Source organism: Camelina sativa, chromosome 12 (genome assembly GCF_030686135.1).
Source record: "Camelina sativa cultivar CO46 ecotype springtype chromosome 12, ASM3068613v1".
Taxonomy (NCBI): Eukaryota; Viridiplantae; Streptophyta; class Magnoliopsida; order Brassicales; family Brassicaceae; genus Camelina; species Camelina sativa.
Genome location: NC_141891.1, coordinates 6,069,593 through 6,091,483, shown reverse-complemented (window position 1 = coordinate 6,091,483; position 21,891 = coordinate 6,069,593). Strand labels below are relative to the sequence as shown.

Here is a 21,891-nt window from a genome sequence, read left to right as displayed (position 1 = left end):
TGATATATACGAAATATCCAAGCATAGACAAACACATGTCAGTAATGTGATTGGTTTTCTTGATTGTCACCTTGCTGCGCTTTCTATCCATCCATGAAAACAACAAGCTAACCACAAAATATCCCAACGGACACAGAAGTGGAACATTTTTACATAGTTTTTGTTTAGCTTGATGATTAGAATAGGTAGTATACCATGTGTTTTACAACTCACAAGGGAGATCACAAAAAAAAAAAAAAAACAGACGACAAAGAGAAAAAAATAAAATAAAGGTTGAGGTTCCTTGTTATGCATGAGAAGTCTACGTGAAGAAATAGAATAATGACTGGCTTTTAAACTTTCTTTTTCTTTTTATCAATATTAATATAGCTTCTTACTTTTATATATATTCATCTTATCGCAACTGAAAGTGTAATGTTAATTCATATTTCCACATAGCACTAAAGATTTAATTTGTACATTTCAAGGAATATAATTTTCTTGCAATTTTTGAGATTGTTATCGTAATAATAATTTTTGACATGTAAGATTTTCAAAATAAAATAAAAAAAGTATACGCATATATCGCTTCTAAGTTCTAACTTCTTTTTTAACTCATATCGATATCGCTTCTAACTTTATCCTAGAATATTATTTCACAAAAGTTGAAACATACAATAATATATTAAAGGGGAAATATGAAATTAACTATACTATACTTCTTCACGACTTAACATTATATTAGATGCGTACACTACCCATCAGAAACTAATATCAATAAAAAATAGTTTAATGTTATACTAAACTTATATATATATATATATATATATATCAGTATATGACTTCAGTAGACTGTATATAATGATGGAGACGTTGAGACAAGAAAAATATGTATACACAGATCATGTGTGAATTATAAGTATAAGCTTATGGAACAATATCTTTACATACACTCTAGGGTGACATTGGACCTTAACTTCTCTTTCTTATATATGTTTTGTTCTACCATATCACGTCTGAGCCCTCACAGACCAGCAACAAAACCTTGCCTCAAACACACGCCATCTCATACTCGTTTTTAGATCCTAAATATCAGTAAATTACCAAATTAATATATTGAATATATATAAAGATTGGCGCACACACAAAATATATACGACCAACGGTAGAACCAAACCTAACTAAGAATGTCACTGTCAAAAAAAAAAAGAGGAACCTTCACATATATATATTCTCTCACAAGATTTTATTTTTCATATAATTTTTTTGTTTGATCAGTCGTCTTTGTCTATTTCTCTCTCACACACCATACATGCGATGTAGAAGCCAAACCAAACTTAAAACCCAAGCAATCTCTTTTTCTTTCTTTTCTTAATTCTGATCATTCATTCATTTATTATTAAGAATATCACATTACAGTTTTAGAAAGAAACTTAAATCTGTTTAATTCAAGACTAACTCTAGAAGATACAAATTAAGTATGTCATTTCTATATGCATACTTGTAGAAAAACAAGAAGAAAACTTCCAATAACTTGTCAGTGTTACATGTATGTAAAAGTAAACGTTTGAGAGTTTTACATTTATATATTACACTTCACTTTCAAGTTGAGTTGTAGGTGTACCTCTTCCTCTCATTGTTACTTAGCATGTATGTTTCTACATACTTATTAAACAAATCTAAGTCTTTATATAATTATTTCTTACTATATGTAGTGTATGGTACATTTGTACACAATATAAAATGAGGCTTAAATAATATATTTTTTAGGCTTACCTCATCTCTCTCTCATGGATAGTACAAAGTTAAAATCAAGTGCAATAAAGGACAATTAACTCAACTTAAAAAGTGATGAACAAGAATTCAATTCCTTCCTCCTTCTCAAGATAACCTCAAAGAGTTCTTCTTAGGAAACAACATATATGCTTTATCTTTAACTCTTTTTTCCCTCCTCTCTTCCTCTCCCTCTCTCTCTCATGCCTTTGTTTATTCTGACGAAGTTGTGAGCAGTGAAAGAAGAGGAGAAGAGCGATATGCACAAGAGGAACCTTGAAGACATAAAACAACATGACTTGGTGCAATGACCGTAGCGATGTTCAGACCGTTGAAAGAATCATTCCCTCCCCGACGTCGGCTGAGTCTCCGAGAGCCTCATTACCGGTGTCAAGCCACAAAACTTGTCCTTCTTGTGGCCATAACTTCAAGTTTCATGAACAGGTTCTTGTTTCTCTCAATAGCTACATCAAGTTTCTACATTTAGAAACTGTTCGATCATGTATAGTAGCTGATCATGAGTAATTATAAAAAACCCGATTTACGTAGGCTGGGATCCATGACTTGCCGGGACTACCCGCTGGAGTGAAATTTGATCCGACGGATCAAGAGGTACTGGAGCATCTTGAAGGAAAGGTAAAAGACGACGCAAGAAAGCTTCATCCTCTCATCGATGAGTTTATCCGTACCATCGATGGTGAAAACGGCATCTGTTATACCCATCCTGAGAAATTGCCAGGTGATTCTATGTTGTTAAATCATCAATAACTTTGTTATTTAAATGAGCATATAATTATATTTTCATTTTCATATAATCTAAATAAATTATCTTACATGGAAAAAGAACATAAAACTTTTATGATACTTTTTAAAATTGATTACATATCTATTTTTTTTATATACATATAGACTTAAATGTTTAAATTTCTATTAGATGAAAATAATGAAATCATATTTGATAAAATGGTCAAATAAAAGAAAATGTAACTAAACCAATTATTAAATTTAATTAAGTTTGATGAATGCTAATTAGTCGTTGAATACATATGCTATATACTATATAGGAGTGAACAAGGACGGGACGGTCCGTCATTTCTTCCACCGACCGTCGAAGGCATACACGACGGGAACAAGAAAACGACGTAAAGTCCACACCGATTCCGAAGTCGGTGGGGAGACACGTTGGCACAAAACCGGCAAAACACGGCCAGTTCTCGCCGGAGGAAGAGTGAGAGGCTACAAGAAAATCCTAGTGCTCTACACAAACTACGGCAAACAAAAAAAGCCCGAGAAGACTAATTGGGTGATGCACCAATATCATCTTGGCATCAACGAGGAAGAGAAAGAAGGCGAGCTCGTTGTCTCCAAAGTCTTTTACCAGACTCAACCACGCCAATGTGGTGGCTCAGTCGCTGCAGCAGCCACCGCTAAGGACCGTCCTTACCTCCACGGCCTCGGTGGAGGTGGTGGCCGCCACCTTCATTACCATCTTCATCAAAACAATGGTAACATCAAGAGCAACGGCGGTGGAGGAGGAACGGCCGGAGCCGGTGAGTATTATCACAATATTCCGGCTCTTATCTCGTTTAATCAGACCGGGGTACAGAACCATTTGGTTCATGACGCTCAACCTTTTATCCCTTAAAAGAGATAAATCAATTTTATATCGACCGTCGTAAAATAAGAGAAAGGGTATATAATCTAAGCATTATACTTTCATACTACTACACATACATACATTGAAAATAACTTAAATTTACTGTGCAAACTTATATACGTAACTTGTCTTTTCTTTTGTCATAAAACATTTTTCTCACCCTTTTTATTGCTTTGTACAATTTAAATTCCTTGGACGATAATGAAAAAGAATGTACAAAGATCTCCCTTGTCTTTTGGTACATTCATTCATTTTGATATCTTGTCGGCAGAGATATGCATGTGGGTGGATTAACATAAATAGCACCAACATACTTTGGACGTGGTCTGATAGCTCAATAACTCTAATTCTTATGTGCATTAGACAACTGACACCCTAATTCTTATACTTTTGACATCGTCTATCTAATCAATTAACTTGGTTTTACATCTACAAGATCATTTTTATTGAAAAATTAATAAAAGCATTAACAATATACCATTTTCTTCATTCGCGCGATATTGCCATTTAACTCCAAATGCAAATCTCATATATATTTTCACCCCAAACGACAAGTTTATTACAATTAACTCATTCAGCAAACAGTTTTTTTTTTCTTTTTTTGAAGATTAATTTTCACCTTGAGATAAGAGAGATCCCAAGAGCAACTTTAAAAGGTGTTTGGTGGTACATATCAGGCTTTTGTTCCAAAGGATCTGAGGAATTGAAAAGACGACATGAACCACATAGGTTTTTACTTAAGAAACCTCTCTACTTCTTTGCATCCACATCCAAATTCATCCCTTGTAGGTTAAGCAACAGATCGTCTGAGCTCAAGTACACCTTGTTCGCCGAGTTTGCTATTGTCTGCGCAATCTCTCTTGCAGCCTCGATCTTCCTGAGCGTTATGAAAGTTTGGTTGTTTGCAATTGCTTGACCAATGAGCTGAGCACTCTTGGCTTCTCCCTACACAAGCCATGACGATTTTGTCACACAACAATTTCGGTCTCAGATTTTAGATAAGTGGAAATGTAGACAAACTCTCTTTACCTGGGCACGGATAACTGCACTTCTCTTGTCTTGTTCAGCTTTCTCAACAATGAACTTAGCGCGCTCAGCCTCTTGAGCCGCCACCTGCTTTGCTTTAATAGCAGCCGTGAACTCCTTCCCGAATGTCAGGGTCGTGATGGACACATCATCAAGCGCAACGTTGAAGTTTGCTGCTCGTGCAGTCAGAATCTTCCTGATCTCCCTACTGACCGCCTAAGAGTAACACGAAAAATATCTTTGAAAACTTCACTAAGAAAGAGTAAAAGATGATCATATATTTACAGTCACTTGTATACCTCTCTCTGAGTAATAAGCTGGCTTGCATTGTACTGAGCAACCACAGCTTTCAAAGTCTCGTGGATTATAGAAGGCAGAACTCTCTCGCTGTAGTTCTCACCAAGGCTCATGTAGATTGTAGGTAGTTGGTCTGCCATGGGACGCGTGAGAACCATTAGCCCAATTTTCACCTGAAAGTTTCAAAACCCACAAATTTAAAGCTCACGAAGTTGTGTGTCGACATTACACCACAATGGCATATATGCAAACCATATAATGGTTGAAAAGGACTTCACATTCTCTAAATCCTCAAAACAAAAGTGACTGAAAATGGGAGGAGTTGAAGCAGAGTACCATCTGGAGATCACGGCTTCCGGATGTACTCTTAACAAGGTAGGGTGGAGCGCGAACGTCATAGATGACCGGCCTTTCGAACCAAGGAACCATAAGGTGTGTACCTTCAGGGTAAACCTGTGTAATAAAAAGGTTACTAACTACATTCTTGTGAATTAAGAAGACTGTTATTATGCTCAATGGGAACAGCAGAACAACAAAATTTTATGAGTGATAAACCAAACATGGACAACAAATCATCCCTGGGGATTAATAGACCACAGATCAACCAAGACAATTTCATCCAAATGTCACAAACTGCAAAAGAACTCATCAGGAAAAATACATACACTACAAAGCCAAAAGACCCAATCTGAAGAAAAAAGTGACAAACCTTATCTTTAACACCGACTAAACGATTGAACATGATGGCACGATGTCCTCCATCAACATTGTAGAGACTGTGTGTGGCACCATAGAGACCAAGCCCACCGATAATCCCAACCTTAAGCAACGCAGAAATGGCACCACCACCTGGTATCTTCGGAACTTTAACGTTGAGATTCATCCTTCTTTCTGAAACAATTTTAACAAATCAAAATCAATATCCAGGTGTGGAGAAACAGAATAAACAAACATGCACTCAAAATTCTAACTCAGATCTACTCACTTATGCAACTTTAAACTCTATATCATCCAAAAAGACTCAAAGTACCCAAATCAAGTAAGATTCAGCACACCAAAACATAAAGATAGCAAATTTAACGAACCCACATGCTCAAAAATACTTCTAAGTTCTAATCAAACAGTGGTACTCGCATCTTTGGCATAATAATAAATAACAAGTGATTAAGAACTTCGAGCATAAAACTCTCTCTCACTCACCCACCTCCAAAATTCAATTGTTCACTATAATTTCGAGAAGAATCGATTGATACGCACCCATTAAAACAAAATACACAAGCGAAATGGCGAGAAACACGTACCTGGAAAACTTTACTACTGGAGAAAGGGGAAAATCGTGAGAAAGGGGGTTTAGGGTTTAAGCTCCCTCGCTTCTATTGGAGAAATGAGGACGGTGTCACATTTTTTTTTTTTGTTCGGGAAAAAAACCTTTGGGCTCACGTTATAGTCCATTAGATATTTTAGATGGGCTTAATTGTGAATAAGAAGAATACTTTATTGGGTTTGGTGTTGATAAAGCCCATGTAGAGAATATAAGACACTTGTCATCGCGGCTAACACATGCAACCGAACAGTTGTCGAGTCAAGTCCGCAGCAGATACAACGGATCAAACACGCCTAGTGTCGCCGCGTCTCTCTCATGTGTCACCTTGTTTACCTCTTGTCTCTATATTTCTTTCATTAAAGTTCTTTTATTTTATTAATAAAATAATATTTTGGCTGTATCTAGTACGCTCTTCGATCACATCGCCAAATATTTAATACTTGGGGACAGCGGTGATGTAACGATGTGTTAATTGTTAAAGTTAGATTTTCTTCTCCCGTTTAAGATAAATTACATATCATGGTTAAGCCATTCTAAGACGATGATTATAGATAAATCCAGTAGAGTTTCTATTTATACGGATGGATAACGAAGCTAAAAATGAGATAGATACATTTGAATTTGTCGTGTTTTAGCATATGCGGAGAGTGAGCTACGCGCATGAACGTCAAGAGACACTTGCTCGAGCTCACAGACTGACGTGTAAAAAACATAGACTCATGACCCCATGCAAACCCAATCTTAGGTGGCACAAACATTGAGCTCACTTGACAATATATAAACTCCTGATAAGTCCCGTTCTCTTCATCCATCATCTCCCACAACAAACAAAAAGAAAATGGTTAAGCTCAGCAATCTCCTCGTTGCGACGTTCCGGGTTCTCCTCGTCCTTAACGGCTGCTTTGCGAGGCAATCTCTTCGGGTTCCTCCTCAGCTACAGAACGAGTGTAACCTTGATAACCTAGATGTTCTTGAAGCCACCGAAACTATCAAAAGTGAGGCCGGTCAGATCGAGTACTGGGATCACAACCACCCTCACCTCCGATGTGCTGGTGTTTCCGTAGCTCGTTATGTAATTGAACAAGGCGGTCTCTACTTGCCCACCTTCTTCACTTCTCCAAAAATCTCCTACGTTGTTCAAGGTCTTTATCAATCTCTACATACATAATACCCCTTCTAGTCAAATTTGTATATCTCACGTTCTAATTAATGAGATATACAATTGATTCACTGTACGATAACTCTTTTCTTTCTTTCTATATATAAAATTATTTTATATTATAGGAAGGGGTATTAGCGGAAGAGTGGTCCCTGGATGTGCGGAGACCTTCATGGACTCGCAGCCCATGCAAGGCGAGCAACAAGGACAACAAGGACGAAGACAACAACAGCCATGGCAAGGACAGGGACAACAAGGAGAAGGGCAACAAGGACAGCAGCAACAACAAGGGTTCCGTGACATGCACCAGAAGGTAGAACATGTTCGACAGGGAGACGTCTTTGCCATCACTCCAGGCTCTGCCCACTGGATCTACAACACCGGAGAACAGCCACTTGTCATCATCGCTCTTATAGACATTGCAAACTACCAAAACCAACTTGACCGCAACCCTAGAGTAATCATATATACACAAGACGCACATTCAGTTTTAGAAGATCTATACCACCGTATCAGTTTAACTAATATTTACATGTTTTGCAATTGTTGATTCTATGTTATAGGTGTTCCATTTGGCCGGGAACAACCAACAGGGTGGCTTTGGCGGTTCGCAGCAACAGCAAGAACAGAAAAACATGTGGAGCAGCTTCGACGCACAGATCATAGCTCAGGCGTTGAAAATCGACGTTCAGTTGGCTCAGGAGCTTCAGAACCAACAAGACAGCCGAGGAAACATCGTTCGTGTTAAGAGACCTTTCCAGGTCGTGAGGCCGCCTCTGAGACAGCCCTACGAGAGTGAAGAGAGGAGACGCCCACGTGGCCCACAAGACAACGGCCTTGAGGAGACTATCTGCAGCATGAGGGCCCACGAGAACATTGACGACCCTGCTCGTGCTGACGTGTACAAGCCCAACATTGGTCGTGTGACCAGCGTCAACAGCTATACCTTGCCCATCTTGCAGTACATCAGGCTCAGCGCCACCCGTGGCGTTATCCAGGATGTAAGTACTACATTATATATTTATCTAATCTATTATATTTACGTGGTTAATAATTTCGTCAGAATTTTTTAATTAATTTATTTTCTTTAGCAAAACGTAATAAAATCGTAGGCTACCGATGACTGATCACATGTTCTTATCACATGTTGCAGAATGCGATGGTGCTTCCGAAATACAACATGAACGCAAACGAGATCTTGTACTGCACTGGAGGACAAGGAAGGATCCAAGTTGTGAACGACAACGGACAGAATGTGTTGGACCAGCAGTTGCAGAAGGGACAACTCGTGGTCATTCCACAAGGGTTCGCATACGTCGTCCAGTCCCACGGAAACAACTTCGAGTGGATCTCTTTCAAGACTAATGAAAACGCGATGATCAGCACTTTGGCAGGTCGAACCTCGCTATTGAGGGGATTGCCACTAGAGGTCATATCAAATGGTTTCCAGGTGTCTCCTGAGGAAGCTAGGAGGATCAAGTTTAACACCCTTGAGACCACCTTAACTCGATCCTCAGGTAGGCAACAACAGTATATCGAGGAGATCGTCGAGGCTTAAATAAATCGTCTTTCTTTTTCCTAATAAAAGTATGGTCAGTTTGTAATCATGTCCCACTGCCTTTAGCGTCTGTGTAAACTATGTGTCTGCGGCACTTACTTGTAATAACTCTTTCTTTTCATAAATAAAGGAAAGGTTCGAGTTACATATACAACGTTGCGCCAGTTATTTTTGTTTATTGATTTTACATGGATTCTTCTTTCCACAAAACATAAATTTTTGTAGAAATTTTTTTCTTTTATCTTTATTTAAACTGATTTTTTTCTTTAATCAGAAATTTATGGTAGAAAGTCCGAATTTTGTAGTACAAATAGAGTTGCATTCATGCATCTTACATTTTGTTTATTGATTTTACATGGATTCTTCTTTCCACAAAACATAAATTTTTGTAGAAATTTTTTTCTTTTATCTTTATTTAAACTGATTTTTTTCTTTAATCAGAAATATATGGTAGAAAGTCCGAATTTCGTAGTACAAATAGAGTTGTTTTCATGCATCTTACATTTTTTTTTTTTTTTTTTTTTTGTCGTCGCATCTTACATTTTGTTTGAAATTACGGCATTGTAGTTTATATGGACCTGAAGGACGGCCCAAACGAACTAAAGTTCCGTCACGTGATTGATGTCCAAACCCCAAAGTCCAAACAACAATCTTCGTTAAATCGTATGCGTATCTTTTGCTTTACGTCGGAAATGGAATTTCCAAAATTCTTTTGTTCTCTTTTCATTTTGTGTCTATTAATCATCATTACATATAACCTTCATCTACTCTACCTTGATTTTAATTTACTCTCCCGGAGAAAAGGTTTTGTTAGTTTCGACTTTTGAAGAGAAAAGTAATATTGGATTTTGACACTTCAAGATTCCTCACTCTTTAATTTTTTTAGCTTCTAAAGCTGAGCTAGCTAGTCTCTTCATTTCAAAATATTTTTGTGTTCAAACACTTTTTTCACACAAATTAAAAAAATATATCTTATATTTTATTAATTTTAAAAAACGTTTTTTTTCTTGGTCAAAATTTAAACAGTTTGGATAAGGTTAAAATTTTAAATTGTAAAACGATAACGAATTACTGAAGACATAGAAGATAAGCTTGGAAGAGATTCTTTTTAGCTAAACTCAAGTACAAAATTCACGGCTACACGTTATTTACTAGCAACCTAATTTATTAACAAAACTAAGAGCAGCACCAACCTAATTTATCAATTTAAATACTATGTAGCTTTTTATTTAAATTTAAAATTTTCAGATTTTTTTTTAATTATATACAGACGACTATTCAAATGTTTTAATGAAAAGATACATATTTCTGTTCACTTTCTTCTTTTAATAAGAGTATCTAACTTATATACTACTAATGGAGGTACTCTAAAAACATCTCAATCAGTTAGATATTCTTTTAGTAAAAGGAATATATATTTTTTTTTTTGGTAAGTGAGAGGAGGCAACGACCTCCTACATTTTATTTAAACTAAGACAAAGAATTACATCCGAACATGATGAGGAACCGAAGTTCCATTCAAATCCTCCAACAACAACGAATTCACCGCATCCGGCCATTCGTCTAACACAGAAAAGCCAAGAGGCAAAGAAAAAGCATAATTAGCTAATCTTTTCTCGTTTACACTGCTCCTATCTTTGATTGAACTTTTTTTTCGTAAATCTAAAATTAATATAGTTTGCTAGGGAATGTAAAAAAAAAACTAATTAACCAAATGACAAACTCTAAAAGAAAATATAATCTGAAAATGTAAGATGACCGATGATAAATAATGAGTATCTATAATATTATATATTTACAACAAAGAAGACTAATAATGACGTTAATAGTCATAGGCAAAGGAATTACATATAATTTTAAAATGAAAAATGAAGAAAACCTAAAAGCAAGCTAATTATAACAATTTCCTAAGAAACCTAGAATCACAAACCCTATACCCAAATGCCACACAATTCATATGCATAATAATGTAAATCTATAGATGCAATAGTTGTAAATCATGAATCAACAAATCGGCCAAACCCTTGAATAGTATGTTCAATGAAAAGGGAGGAGATCGTCGGTCTCAAAACTTAAGCCACCACATTCCATATGAAGATCAGAAACCATACCACCATCCGACGATGATCCCATACATGTCTTGTCATGCTCCAAACTCGTCATATCTGGTGACAACAAAATCTTCTCATAATTTTGATGATCATCATCAGTGATGTTGACAGTACTGTTGTTGTCGACGTAAAGCAGATTTATCAAGGACTCGTGACCAGGGCCATGACTCGACGATGAGGACAGTGAACCGATAATCATCTGCTCCCAACCACATGCTACGGTTTGATGAAGACAATGTTGATGATAGGGATGTTCGGTGGTCCTTGAAGGCTGCTTCATTAGCTGCTCCCACTGATCACAAACTTGGATTTTCATCTTCTCTTGTTGCTGATGACGTGGAGGAGACGATAATAAAGGTGGCAACTGATTGTTGTAATTACGGGAGTAATTAAGATTCGGAGCGTCAATGATTTCAAGCCTTTGGGTCTGATGATCATTGTTATAATTATTGTCTTGTAGTGATGAGTCTCTGCCTTTGTTGAACACTCTGCACAAGACCCAGTCTTCCTGTGTCCCCATACCGACAGAAAACGAGAGGACATTGTCAATAAAAATAAAAATAAAATCATATAATTGTGTATATAAAAATGCATGAAATTTTACGTTACGTGCGGTCTCGTGCATGCAAATAACCAAACACGCATTAAAGTCACTTTTGTCTCTTTCTTCCATTTATTTATTGTTTTCTTCTGCATATATGTGTCATTCTTTGTACTTGCTGCCATCTCATCATGCGCTAATGCCATGCACAGCCATGCATTCATATATACATACACTAATGCTTGGTTTATATTTATCTATATGAGATATATTCACGTTTTCATATATATTGAGCGTGAAAATGGCCAAATACTAGTATCAATAAAAAAAAAACTTGATGATATAACCATAAGGGTTATCCATAATCCATCCAGTTATTTAGTTTAAAAAAAGATATATATCCATATATTTTTCGGTTTATATTGAGATAGATCTCATGAATTCTATCGGATGCATGTACATAAATATAGAGTAATGGATTATGACGATTTCTGATGAACTTAGAGAAAAAAATCAAAAAAGGCTTGATCAAGTTAATATTTTTCTAGTGAGCTTACCAGTATAATTTTGCACTAAAAAAAAAGAGAAAAAAAAAAAACTGCTGATATCTCCCGTTTTCCTTTAAGAAATACTGTTGGCATAAAAGACCAATACGCTGGTACCATTAATTTGGTGTATCTACTATATCTATGTATGGCAGCATGGGACATCCACGAATAGACACATGTCATCGTGAGTTTAGGCACGTTGCAAGTGATGCTCATTAAGACGTATTTATTATGAAATAATGACTATACTAATTATGGTTAGTAGCATCAAAGAGAGAAGGAATAATCAAGTACCTTAGGTGGGATGTTAGGACACTCAAGACGGAACTCGTGCATGATCCAGGTAGTTTTGATCCCATTTGGTGCTCTGTTCCTGTAGAACACAAGTGTTTTTCTCATCCCTACCAATTGTCTAGTGCGTGGATCCATCACTGTTCGATCTTTTCCTGTTGCTTTCCAATATCCGCTTATTGTCGCTCTGTTTGTGCGATATCCAGTCGCATATTTTCTATCGCGAAAACTGAAGAAGTACCATTCCTTTGCGTTCAGCTTTGCCACATCTTTACATAACATACCAAGAGTAGAAAACTGTAAGAATAAAATTATATCCTAAATATTGAATATTATGTAAATTATAGAGTAAATCACAAACGTTTGTCTGGTTATAAGTTCATAATTTTATTTTATTTTCTTAATGATTTGTTTATATGAGTCTAATTATTTTAGCATTTAGATTGGAAAAAACAAAAGTAAATAAATTAAGCTTTCTAAATCAGAAAGAAACATTATAAAAATTTTATTTAGAAATTTAAATTTACGCTATTCTTCTTTAAAACCGGATATCATAAACAAATACTAAAAAAAAAAAGTACCTATAAACTTATTTTTATTTTGCTATTTCAAACGTCCATATATAAACAGTGATATGTCAAAGGTTAATGTGATGACATAAGACTTGTGATGTGGACAAGACAGAGGATGGGAGACATTGTATTATTAGTTTTGGCAAAAAATAATTACGATTTTGACTTCAACGGAGGAAATTATTGCTCTCTCAAACATTCCTCCTATCCGTTTCGCATTAATTTGATCCTTAATAGAAGATGATCAGGAAGATAACGGGGATGTGATGACTACTTAACAAAAGATTCCTTTATTTTACCTTAATTGAGAAGAAGAGTAATAGACCACAATTTCTTTTTCGTAGACATAATTATCATCAACTATATCCTTAATAGTATATATTGCTTGTTTATTTATATTAATATATATTCAATAATTACACAACAAGATCGTGGTGGTCATGAAAGTAACTATAATTAAGATTTCTTGAGTCTCTAAAGTTGCTTGTGATATAGTGCAAAAAAGGTCTTCGTGTTTACACACAAAGCTTACTTTTTTGTTTATTCTCTGATTACATGTTAATTAATATTCTTTAATGCAACAAATTAACAAACTTTGGATTTTATACTCGGCAAGTTATCTTTAACAGAGTACCGAAAAGTCAAAATTACGAAGAAAACAATATTAAAAAGTTAAGAAACAAAATATGACAACAGGATTCTCGGTCCCCTTTTTAAAAAGCTTCAACAATTTCTCAAGGTATAAAAAAGAACCACAGAGAAAAATGATATTCACTATAAGCATACAAACAATATATACTACTATATCTCTATATATAATTTGTAATATAATTTACGAGAATTCTATAAGGATCGATTATATATAGACTCTTATATATATATATATATATTATAACGACCGGTGAGGACATATAATTATCTATCTTTTCCTTTTGTATAGCCTCCAGACTTTTATTTATCAATAATCTAAACATTATATTTTTAAAAACTAGCTAGCATGCATCTCAACTAATTAAGACACTCCGGATAATGCATGTCTCAAAGTATTATTAATGCAATTATAGTGAGTCTAAAAAATCTAGAATCTATGTGAATACCCCGTTTCAGTTGACACAATCAAGTATTTTTAATCTTTCAAATCATTAAGAAGATTCGGTTTCAATTATAATCATATGGTAAATCTGTATATATATATATATATATATATAAAATCTGTATATATATGTACAATCATTATAACGACAGGGACGCGTATTTATACGCACGTGTATGTATATATGTGTGTATACATGTACAATAGTATCTGACTAATTCACATAAGTAAGCTCTAATTGTATAGCACAAATATGTTATATATAAATATGACCAATTAATCGATCCCCAGAAACAAATCTGATTTAAAGAATCTGTTTTCTTCTTTATGTTCAATTAATGTCAAGCATAATCTTTTCGATTGAAAGTTTCAAGAATCTTTACAAAAGCAATTTAAAACCCACCCAAAACCAGGAGTGGACAGAGCATATATACACATATAAATATGTGTATACACAAACTCATAGACACATCACACATAATTAGCAATCAAAGGTACACATATAACTAAATTTCAGAATTATAGAATCATTATGTTACGTACCGGGAAGCTGCCATGGCTCACAAATATGCAAGTCAATCTCCACAAGATCAGTAGCATCCTTCAAGGCTTCATCAACTTCATCATCCTCAACATCACCCTGATCAGATTTGGCCCTAATCTTGTTGCAAAGATAATGGCAAACCAACTCTTCATCACTTGGATGGAACCGAAAGCCCGGCGGCAATTTGGACCCAATATCTTTCAAACCCATTATGTGAATACTTTTTGCTTAATAGCTATATGTAAATGTAAAAACCTTTAGGAGAATTAGTAGGGCATGGACAAAGGTTAGAGGAAGAGGGAGAAAGAGAGAGAGAGAGAGAGAGAGAGAGAGAGAGAGAGAGAGAGAGAGAGAGAGAGAGAGAGAGAGAGAGAGGGAGAGGGTAGCTAGAGATACATATATATGTTTAAAATGTATATATTTATAGTTAGGGGGAATTAGCTTATATGATGGAAATAGAATAATATATAACATGCATGTAGCTAGCTAAGGATAGAAGATGACAAGTTAGAGTTTCTTACAATATTGTAAGATTAGTTGGGTCCATGCTTGTGTAATATATGTAGTTAGTTATGGTGGGAAGTTTCAAGAAAAACCAAAGTCACAAGAAATCTTAGTTGTGAGGTGTCTCATGGGACACTATTATCCAATATTCTCTTTTGGTTTCATTGTTATCCACTTAGGGAAAACAGACCAAACTTTTCCCTTCTTTTTCTTATTGTTCATATAACCGTTTACACTTAGATAACATTTTTTTTTTTTAAATGTAAATATTCGGTAAATTCCGTTTGTAGATCGATCACTAGTTCAGATTAGTTCGTACATTTGTCATTGATAGCATCCTATCCTGAAAACTACTAAAAAAAAGTAATTAGAGTTTTAGCTTTATGAAAAAATTACTTAATAAAAAGTACACACACATATCATAAGAAACTTTTTATGAAATTCGTAACATTGTTTTATAATAGTTAGGTTTAGACTAAAGATTTAAATTTGGTGATACGTATTCCAAAATAAGTATGAATCTTATTTTATTTTTTTTCATATCAAATACATCACTAGGAAAGTCATAATATAGTTAATTTTGTTGCTGCCAACGATCAAGTAGTCTAATTAGCCACGAATACTTTACGTTTCCTGTGTTAAATCAATTATTCTTGGCCATATATTTATAGGAAATATAACATTATACTCTAAGTGGTCATTGGTGATCCTCTTATAGTCATGTGGACCTAATTGGTATGTCAAATAATGGGATTTTTTTTTTTTTTCTGATTTGAAATCAAATTCAAAGGAAAAGGGATTGGCAAGGCATGATGTAAAGTTGTAAACAACATGCAAGAATATACATATATACCTCTTACTTAAAGGAAATTTTGTTAACTAGGGAATTAATTTTACACCTTACAATGCTTGACTTTTTCCTAAAACTAACTCCATGGGTAACATGGTTGGATAGTGCCGGCGGATGGCAACACTGTATGTAGGTATGAGAAGCTCCCGGAGATATATCCCCTCTATGTAGAGTCTGAGTCCCTTTTATGGGCTATGAAATGTTTTATTTTGATCTCTATAACTAATACTGATTTTTACTTTAGTTTTTCTCAAGTTAATTTTAGTGATAAACTTCTTTTTGTAACGATTCATGTTTGGGACGGATTTTGCAAACTTCCGGAAATTTACAAGCTACTTTTTTTTTTCTCTTTTGTCTAACTTATATTCTACGTCGTAATAATGTTGGTGCTGATTACACGTATAGTTTCCTTTTTCCCCACGTAGTTTTTTTTTTTTTTTTTTGATTAATTTTTTCTTAAAATCATGTCTTATCGATATTTGAATGAAATAGGGACCTTGTTAAAATGAATATAAAAATTAACTCTATGGAATGGATTGGTTGATTTAAAACTGAATTAGTTTTCCATTTTAATGGAGTATCAATTAGATTAGACCAAATACACTGAATCATTTGAATTAATAAGTTGACATTAATACTTAGACAATTAATACTTAGACAATTAATCTACGCCTAACATGCAAATGTGGCATATATATGTGACGAGAGGGCAATTTATTTAAAACGTTAGAGACAATATACTTCCAATATGTAAGAATGTATGCGTACCAAATATTAATCAATAATTACCAGGTCAACTATATATAAAATGCACGATTATATAATATACACCATCATAATAAAATAGTTTAAAGGCTCGATTACACACTAATATATACTTTACCATGCTTCTTTGGGCTCTTTCCCCGACTCATGATAAAACTGTGTGATCTTTTTGTCTCCGACTCGGTAGTCGGTAGTAGGTTTTATTTATCGTCTGCGGTCATGCCTTTATTCTATGGTGATCGCTATTCATGGTTTCGTTCTTTATCATTGAATGTTTCGTAAAACTATAATCATCCCTCATGTTCATACGAAATTGACGATTTATAATTTTTTCATAATTTACAAAAATTGATTTTCTGTAGTTTTTACTTAAGTAGCACTAATATTTTGTAAACTTCAAAAATAATCATTGAAAATATTTAGTTTTTTTACTTAGTAATGATTTATAATACAAACCATCCCACCAACCCATTCGCGGAGCTTTCACCACCAATTGTTTAACAATTTAATATAAAAATACTTCTTTTATAATTTATTAGAATTATAGGCGTCACTAGAATTAGTTAAAAAACGCGAATCAAATTTTTTTGTTTTTAAATGTAGTCATGAATTTGATGTAAAATTAGCAATAAATATTAAATATTAATGTTGGAGATGCATGATGTGAATTTTAAAACGGTTGAAAAGTTGAGTTTCAAAAATAGATCTTATATTAAGTTCTAAAGTTTAGGATAGTTGAAAACTTTTCAAATATAGAATTCTATTGGTTTAGAGAATCTCAGAGATTCAATCTCTACATTATCAGGCGAACCAGTGCACTCTGTAAAATTAAGAGAAGCAACAGACCGTAGAGTCAATATATAGTGAGGTTAATAAATCGTAAATATGTATTCATTGCACTGTTTTTTTGGGTTCAAATCATCACTCACTACTTAGTAGCATATTTTAATTCACAACGGTAATCTTTTTTTTTTTTAATGTATCACAAATGATCAGTACAAACTACAAACTGGTAGTAACTTGAGACAGAATTGTAGCCACCTCTTTGTCGCAATTTATGACCAATTTGTACTTTAAACTAACCTAATCGGAATAACAGATTGTTGTTTTCATGAAAATCACGTCGCATTCTTTGGGCAATGACAATACTAATATTTTACTTTTAAAAATGATGGTAGTATATGTAAAAAATAGTAGAGATATATAAATTTAAAACAATAAAATAATAATACTAGTATTATTTTAAAATTATGGATGTATCAAAGTTAACTATACAGTATGTGTATATTATACATACACGTCATTTATACATTAATTAGGAAAACAGATATAATTTTTTGGAAATAGAAACAATTGATGGGAGTAAGGGCCCACTAATGATGAACATGATCAAACCGAAGAAGACACAGTGATCTTCGAACAAAACTCATTTGTTGATGTTTCGGAAAATCTTGGATTTATTTCAGAGACTGCCACAATAATTGAGGTGTGGACAAAACTCAATTTTGTCATTATGTTTCCTATGTTTCTCATAATTATTGGCAGCTGTACACAGTACACAGACACATATATATTTTGGCATCAATATAGAAGAATGAAATGGGTCACAAAGACAACACCACGATCTTACCTTCATTTTTGTAGGTGACTTTAATTTAGTAGAATCTTGGTAAAATCATATATACTCGATCATATGGTCTTCTAAACTAAGATGGTATCACATACTAAATCATCATTCTTTTTTTTTTTTTTTTGAACAAACCATCCTTTCATTCTTTTATATTGATAAATAACTTGGATTGTTTATAATTTAATAAAATCAAGCTGAAACGAAATCAATATGAGTTATGAAAATAACAATCATATTATTATACTTTTTTTTTTTTTTGTAAATCTGATCATATTATTATACTATGGATCAGATGTGATAATATATATAGAAAGGCCTATCCTTGAGGTTTGTTGTGTCTATTCCTGATGAGGAAACCTTTTGATGCGCTGGATCTTTAATAATTATATGCTTATGGTGGATCCTATATCACTCTCTATAAATAGTTGTATATACTTAAATGATGTCCCAATGATATAATTAGTGGATTAATTATTATTTTAAGTATTAGTAAAAAAATTTCAGTTGAAGATTACTAATCGCGTGTTGTTGTATCCGAATTTCTATTTGGTGGGGTTTTTCTTACAGATTTAAAATATTTGTGTTTTCAGTAACAATTTCCAAAATAAATATCATCTAATAACGATTTGGTTAGTATTTAGTATTTAGGTTTTGGTTAAATATACTTAATTTTCAAATAATTGGTTTAGGACTAGTTTTTAATTTTTTGGCTACTTTTAAATTCAGATTCAGATTCAGTTTTTTTTTTTTTTCAGGATATAAAAATGAGAGGTTCACATAAATTATATTAAAATTATTATGAGATCTTTAGTTTGGTTCATATCATAAAAAATCGGTTAGTTTTGTTTATAGGATACAAAGAGACCTTCTCTTTTGTTTTTGTTTTAGAAACGGTATCTAATACTATAATTATGTTCATGGTGGATCATATATATAGGGTAATAGAGTTTTGGAAAACAAATTGTTTTCTATGCGATCAAGTTTCAACATTTTTAGATGGTTCAACGTTAACTCTAAACATAAAGGAGGAAAGCTACCAATGAAATGGAAAAGGTCCTTTACAGTTTGCACTATCGATCAAAATTTGCTCATGCACAGGATGAATAGCATATATATATATATATATATATATGTATATATCATAGGATCAAATCATTTGAAAATTTTGATTTTATGTTTTTGTTTTCTATACGTCAAGGTAAGAGACTATGAGTTGTAGATTTTTAGTGTATCATATCAATTTTTAGTTTTTTCCATGCAAACCCTTAATTAGAGCGAGCCAAATGCGGCGGGGAAATTGGTGAGCCGTATATATCTTAGGTTACACACGTCCTTCCATTTGCTCGAGACATTTCCGATTGCTTAGAATTTAGGAAATTAAGTCAACGTTTCATACAAAAGTTTCATTAGTGCCTTTATGAATTATGATGGCTCAACCGGTATTTAACTAAATTGTTATTTTGTTATTAATGGAATCCCGGGTCAAACATTTCATAATCTACATGGTAAAAAATCATCTGTTTCAGGAAAAACTATTTGTTTTAATTAGAGAATCATATTAAATATTTATTGTCATGTAGTAAATAAAAAATTACCAAAACGATGTACTATATATAAACAATTTAACCGAGCTTAGGGGCTTACCGATTATGCTGGGATTCTCTTTAACTGATGTTAGGTCAATAGAAAACAGTACAACATTTTATGCTTACTACAAAATTCGGTTAACATATCGACAACTATACTAATCTAGACGATAAGTTAAAACTTAGGTCCTCATTACTCCTTTTTAAAAGTATGCCTTTGTATTTGTTTTGTTCTCGGATGGAAAAAGCTACATTTTTTTCTTTGGACATAGGAAAGCTACCTAACAATAGGGCAAGCAAAAAAAAAAGAGTTTTTTTTTCAGTTCAACATCGGATCATCATATCATGTTTTCTTGTACAATGGGCGTGTCTTATAGAGTGCAGGTATACATCATGTTAGAATTATATTATACCTATAATATAAGAGCGGTTAGCTAAACAACAAGGATCATAACTACTAGCTAGAGTCGATTGAAAAAAAAAAATATTTCAAGTTCTTGAGCATAAAACTTGCAATACGTTGAAGCTAGTAGACTCTCAGGTTAAACATGAACATGATACCTAATCTAACTTAATTTTAGTTCTGAAAATCCCTTCGAGGGTTTTTTCAATAATAATAAATTTTCATATAAATTAAAAATAGTCATATCAATTGTTCTAGTTTTGTTGAGCATACATCACCCTATTAAAAAATAATTAACATTAAATATATAGATGCTTTAATTATAAGACTTCACCTATAAATTAAAATCAAATCATTCATATATATTGGCCCCATGGGTAACAACACAATAGCATACATATGATAGTAGAAGAAAAATATACACGATATGAACACGTATATATATGGATCGGAGAAACCAATCCCACGGCATGAATGATGTGCACACATATACACGCGCATAGGTATATGAGAGTCTCGAGAAATGTATTATTGATGAAAAATGATGGGAATAAGGGGGGTAAACTCGAGGGGAAGAGTTTATTGCCAAGTAAGGAAGATTATGTGTGTTTGATTGGAGAAAGAGTGACGGATTTAACATTCTTTGTCGTGATCTAATTATTCGTCTTTCGTATTCCTTAGCAGCCTTCTTCTTCATATATATAGATATTATATATTGTCAAAACTCTATGTTTTTGTTGTATTTTAGTATTAATTGTTGTATGAAATTTTGGATTACCTCCATAAATTAATCACAACTTACAGAAATATAATGTTAAATTTTGTCTTTTAGTCTTTAAGCATTAAAATACAAGATTATGATTTAGATATAACAAAGTTTATGTATTATTTAATATTTTTGATATCTTTGTATGATTCTGAATAAATCTGTTGAGAGATACAGTTAATTGATTACGTTATATAATTTGTAATTATTAAATTATTAAATTCATTATTTAGATTTTGATATCCAAAAGGGTTACATCTAACTAGTAGACAAATCATTTTGCCAACTATTAAGATGTATATATACAGATATTTTAAAAACAAAATGAACAAGGCTTGCCAAACAAAAGAAGAAGAGAATGAATGAACAAGAAAACATGGTTATGTCATGAACGCTTGGTAAGAACATCATGGCAAATTTTAAATGCTCGCTTAGCAAAGTACATGCTGTCAAAGTGTCAAGGAATACGAAAACAATATTATAACATATTCCCATTTTTAAAACACCAAGGTCAGGATCAAATAGTATATATGTGCTCTAAATAAGTGCACATGGCATGCCTTTACTATTCCTGCAGATTGCAGACCAAATCCTAATATCATTATGATTCGTTTTCTACCATTTGTTGAAATTGACTCGTGCTAGACTTTTTATGTATATTCTCTTTGTAGCCTCTAAATAAATCTATTAATAATTCATCATTATATTTACTGTTATGCCTTCAATTTTCATTAAATCATTTACAAATAATTTAGTCAAATACTCCACTCTCTTAATTCTATAATGTCTCTACAAAAAAATTTAGAGGCATAGTGTATGCTAACATGAGTCAGATATCCATTCATATGATCACTGATATGATAATATTCTGTTACGAATACACATTTTTATGCGGTGTGAGATCTCCGCATTTA

The 21,891-nt window shown here is 33.3% G+C and overlaps 4 protein-coding genes across 4 annotated transcripts; 2 read left to right on the top strand and 2 right to left on the bottom strand.

The window, feature by feature from the left end:
• The first annotated feature begins 1,136 nt into the window (after positions 1-1,136).
• Positions 1,137-3,629, top strand: LOC104730494 (NAC domain-containing protein 73-like). Its single transcript, XM_010449669.3, has 3 exons — positions 1,137-2,196; positions 2,302-2,491; positions 2,817-3,629. The coding sequence occupies exons 1-3, from the start codon at positions 2,047-2,049 to the stop codon at positions 3,395-3,397; spliced, it is 921 nt and encodes a 306-aa protein (XP_010447971.1). The 5' UTR covers positions 1,137-2,046; the 3' UTR covers positions 3,398-3,629.
• Positions 3,630-4,159: 530 nt separating this feature from the next.
• On the bottom strand, positions 4,160-5,615 carry LOC104730493 (prohibitin-1, mitochondrial-like). Its single transcript, XM_010449668.2, has 5 exons — positions 5,442-5,615; positions 5,069-5,185; positions 4,735-4,905; positions 4,439-4,651; positions 4,160-4,354 (listed from the first exon to the last, which is right to left on the bottom strand). Exons 1-5 carry the CDS (start codon positions 5,613-5,615, stop codon positions 4,160-4,162), a joined length of 870 nt encoding a protein of 289 aa, XP_010447970.2.
• Positions 5,616-6,658: 1,043 nt separating this feature from the next.
• On the top strand, positions 6,659-8,922 carry LOC104730492 (12S seed storage protein CRC-like). Its single transcript, XM_010449667.2, has 4 exons — positions 6,659-7,198; positions 7,341-7,672; positions 7,779-8,216; positions 8,369-8,922. The coding sequence occupies exons 1-4, from the start codon at positions 6,895-6,897 to the stop codon at positions 8,771-8,773; spliced, it is 1,479 nt and encodes a 492-aa protein (XP_010447969.2). The 5' UTR covers positions 6,659-6,894; the 3' UTR covers positions 8,774-8,922.
• A 1,613-nt stretch (positions 8,923-10,535) lies between these two features.
• Positions 10,536-15,008, bottom strand: LOC104730489 (NAC domain-containing protein 46-like). The gene is made up of 3 exons (XM_087477519.1): positions 14,473-15,008; positions 12,268-12,533; positions 10,536-11,392 (listed from the first exon to the last, which is right to left on the bottom strand). Exons 1-3 carry the CDS (start codon positions 14,681-14,683, stop codon positions 10,811-10,813), a joined length of 1,059 nt encoding a protein of 352 aa, XP_087333645.1. The 5' UTR covers positions 14,684-15,008; the 3' UTR covers positions 10,536-10,810.
• Positions 15,009-21,891: the final 6,883 nt, after the last annotated feature.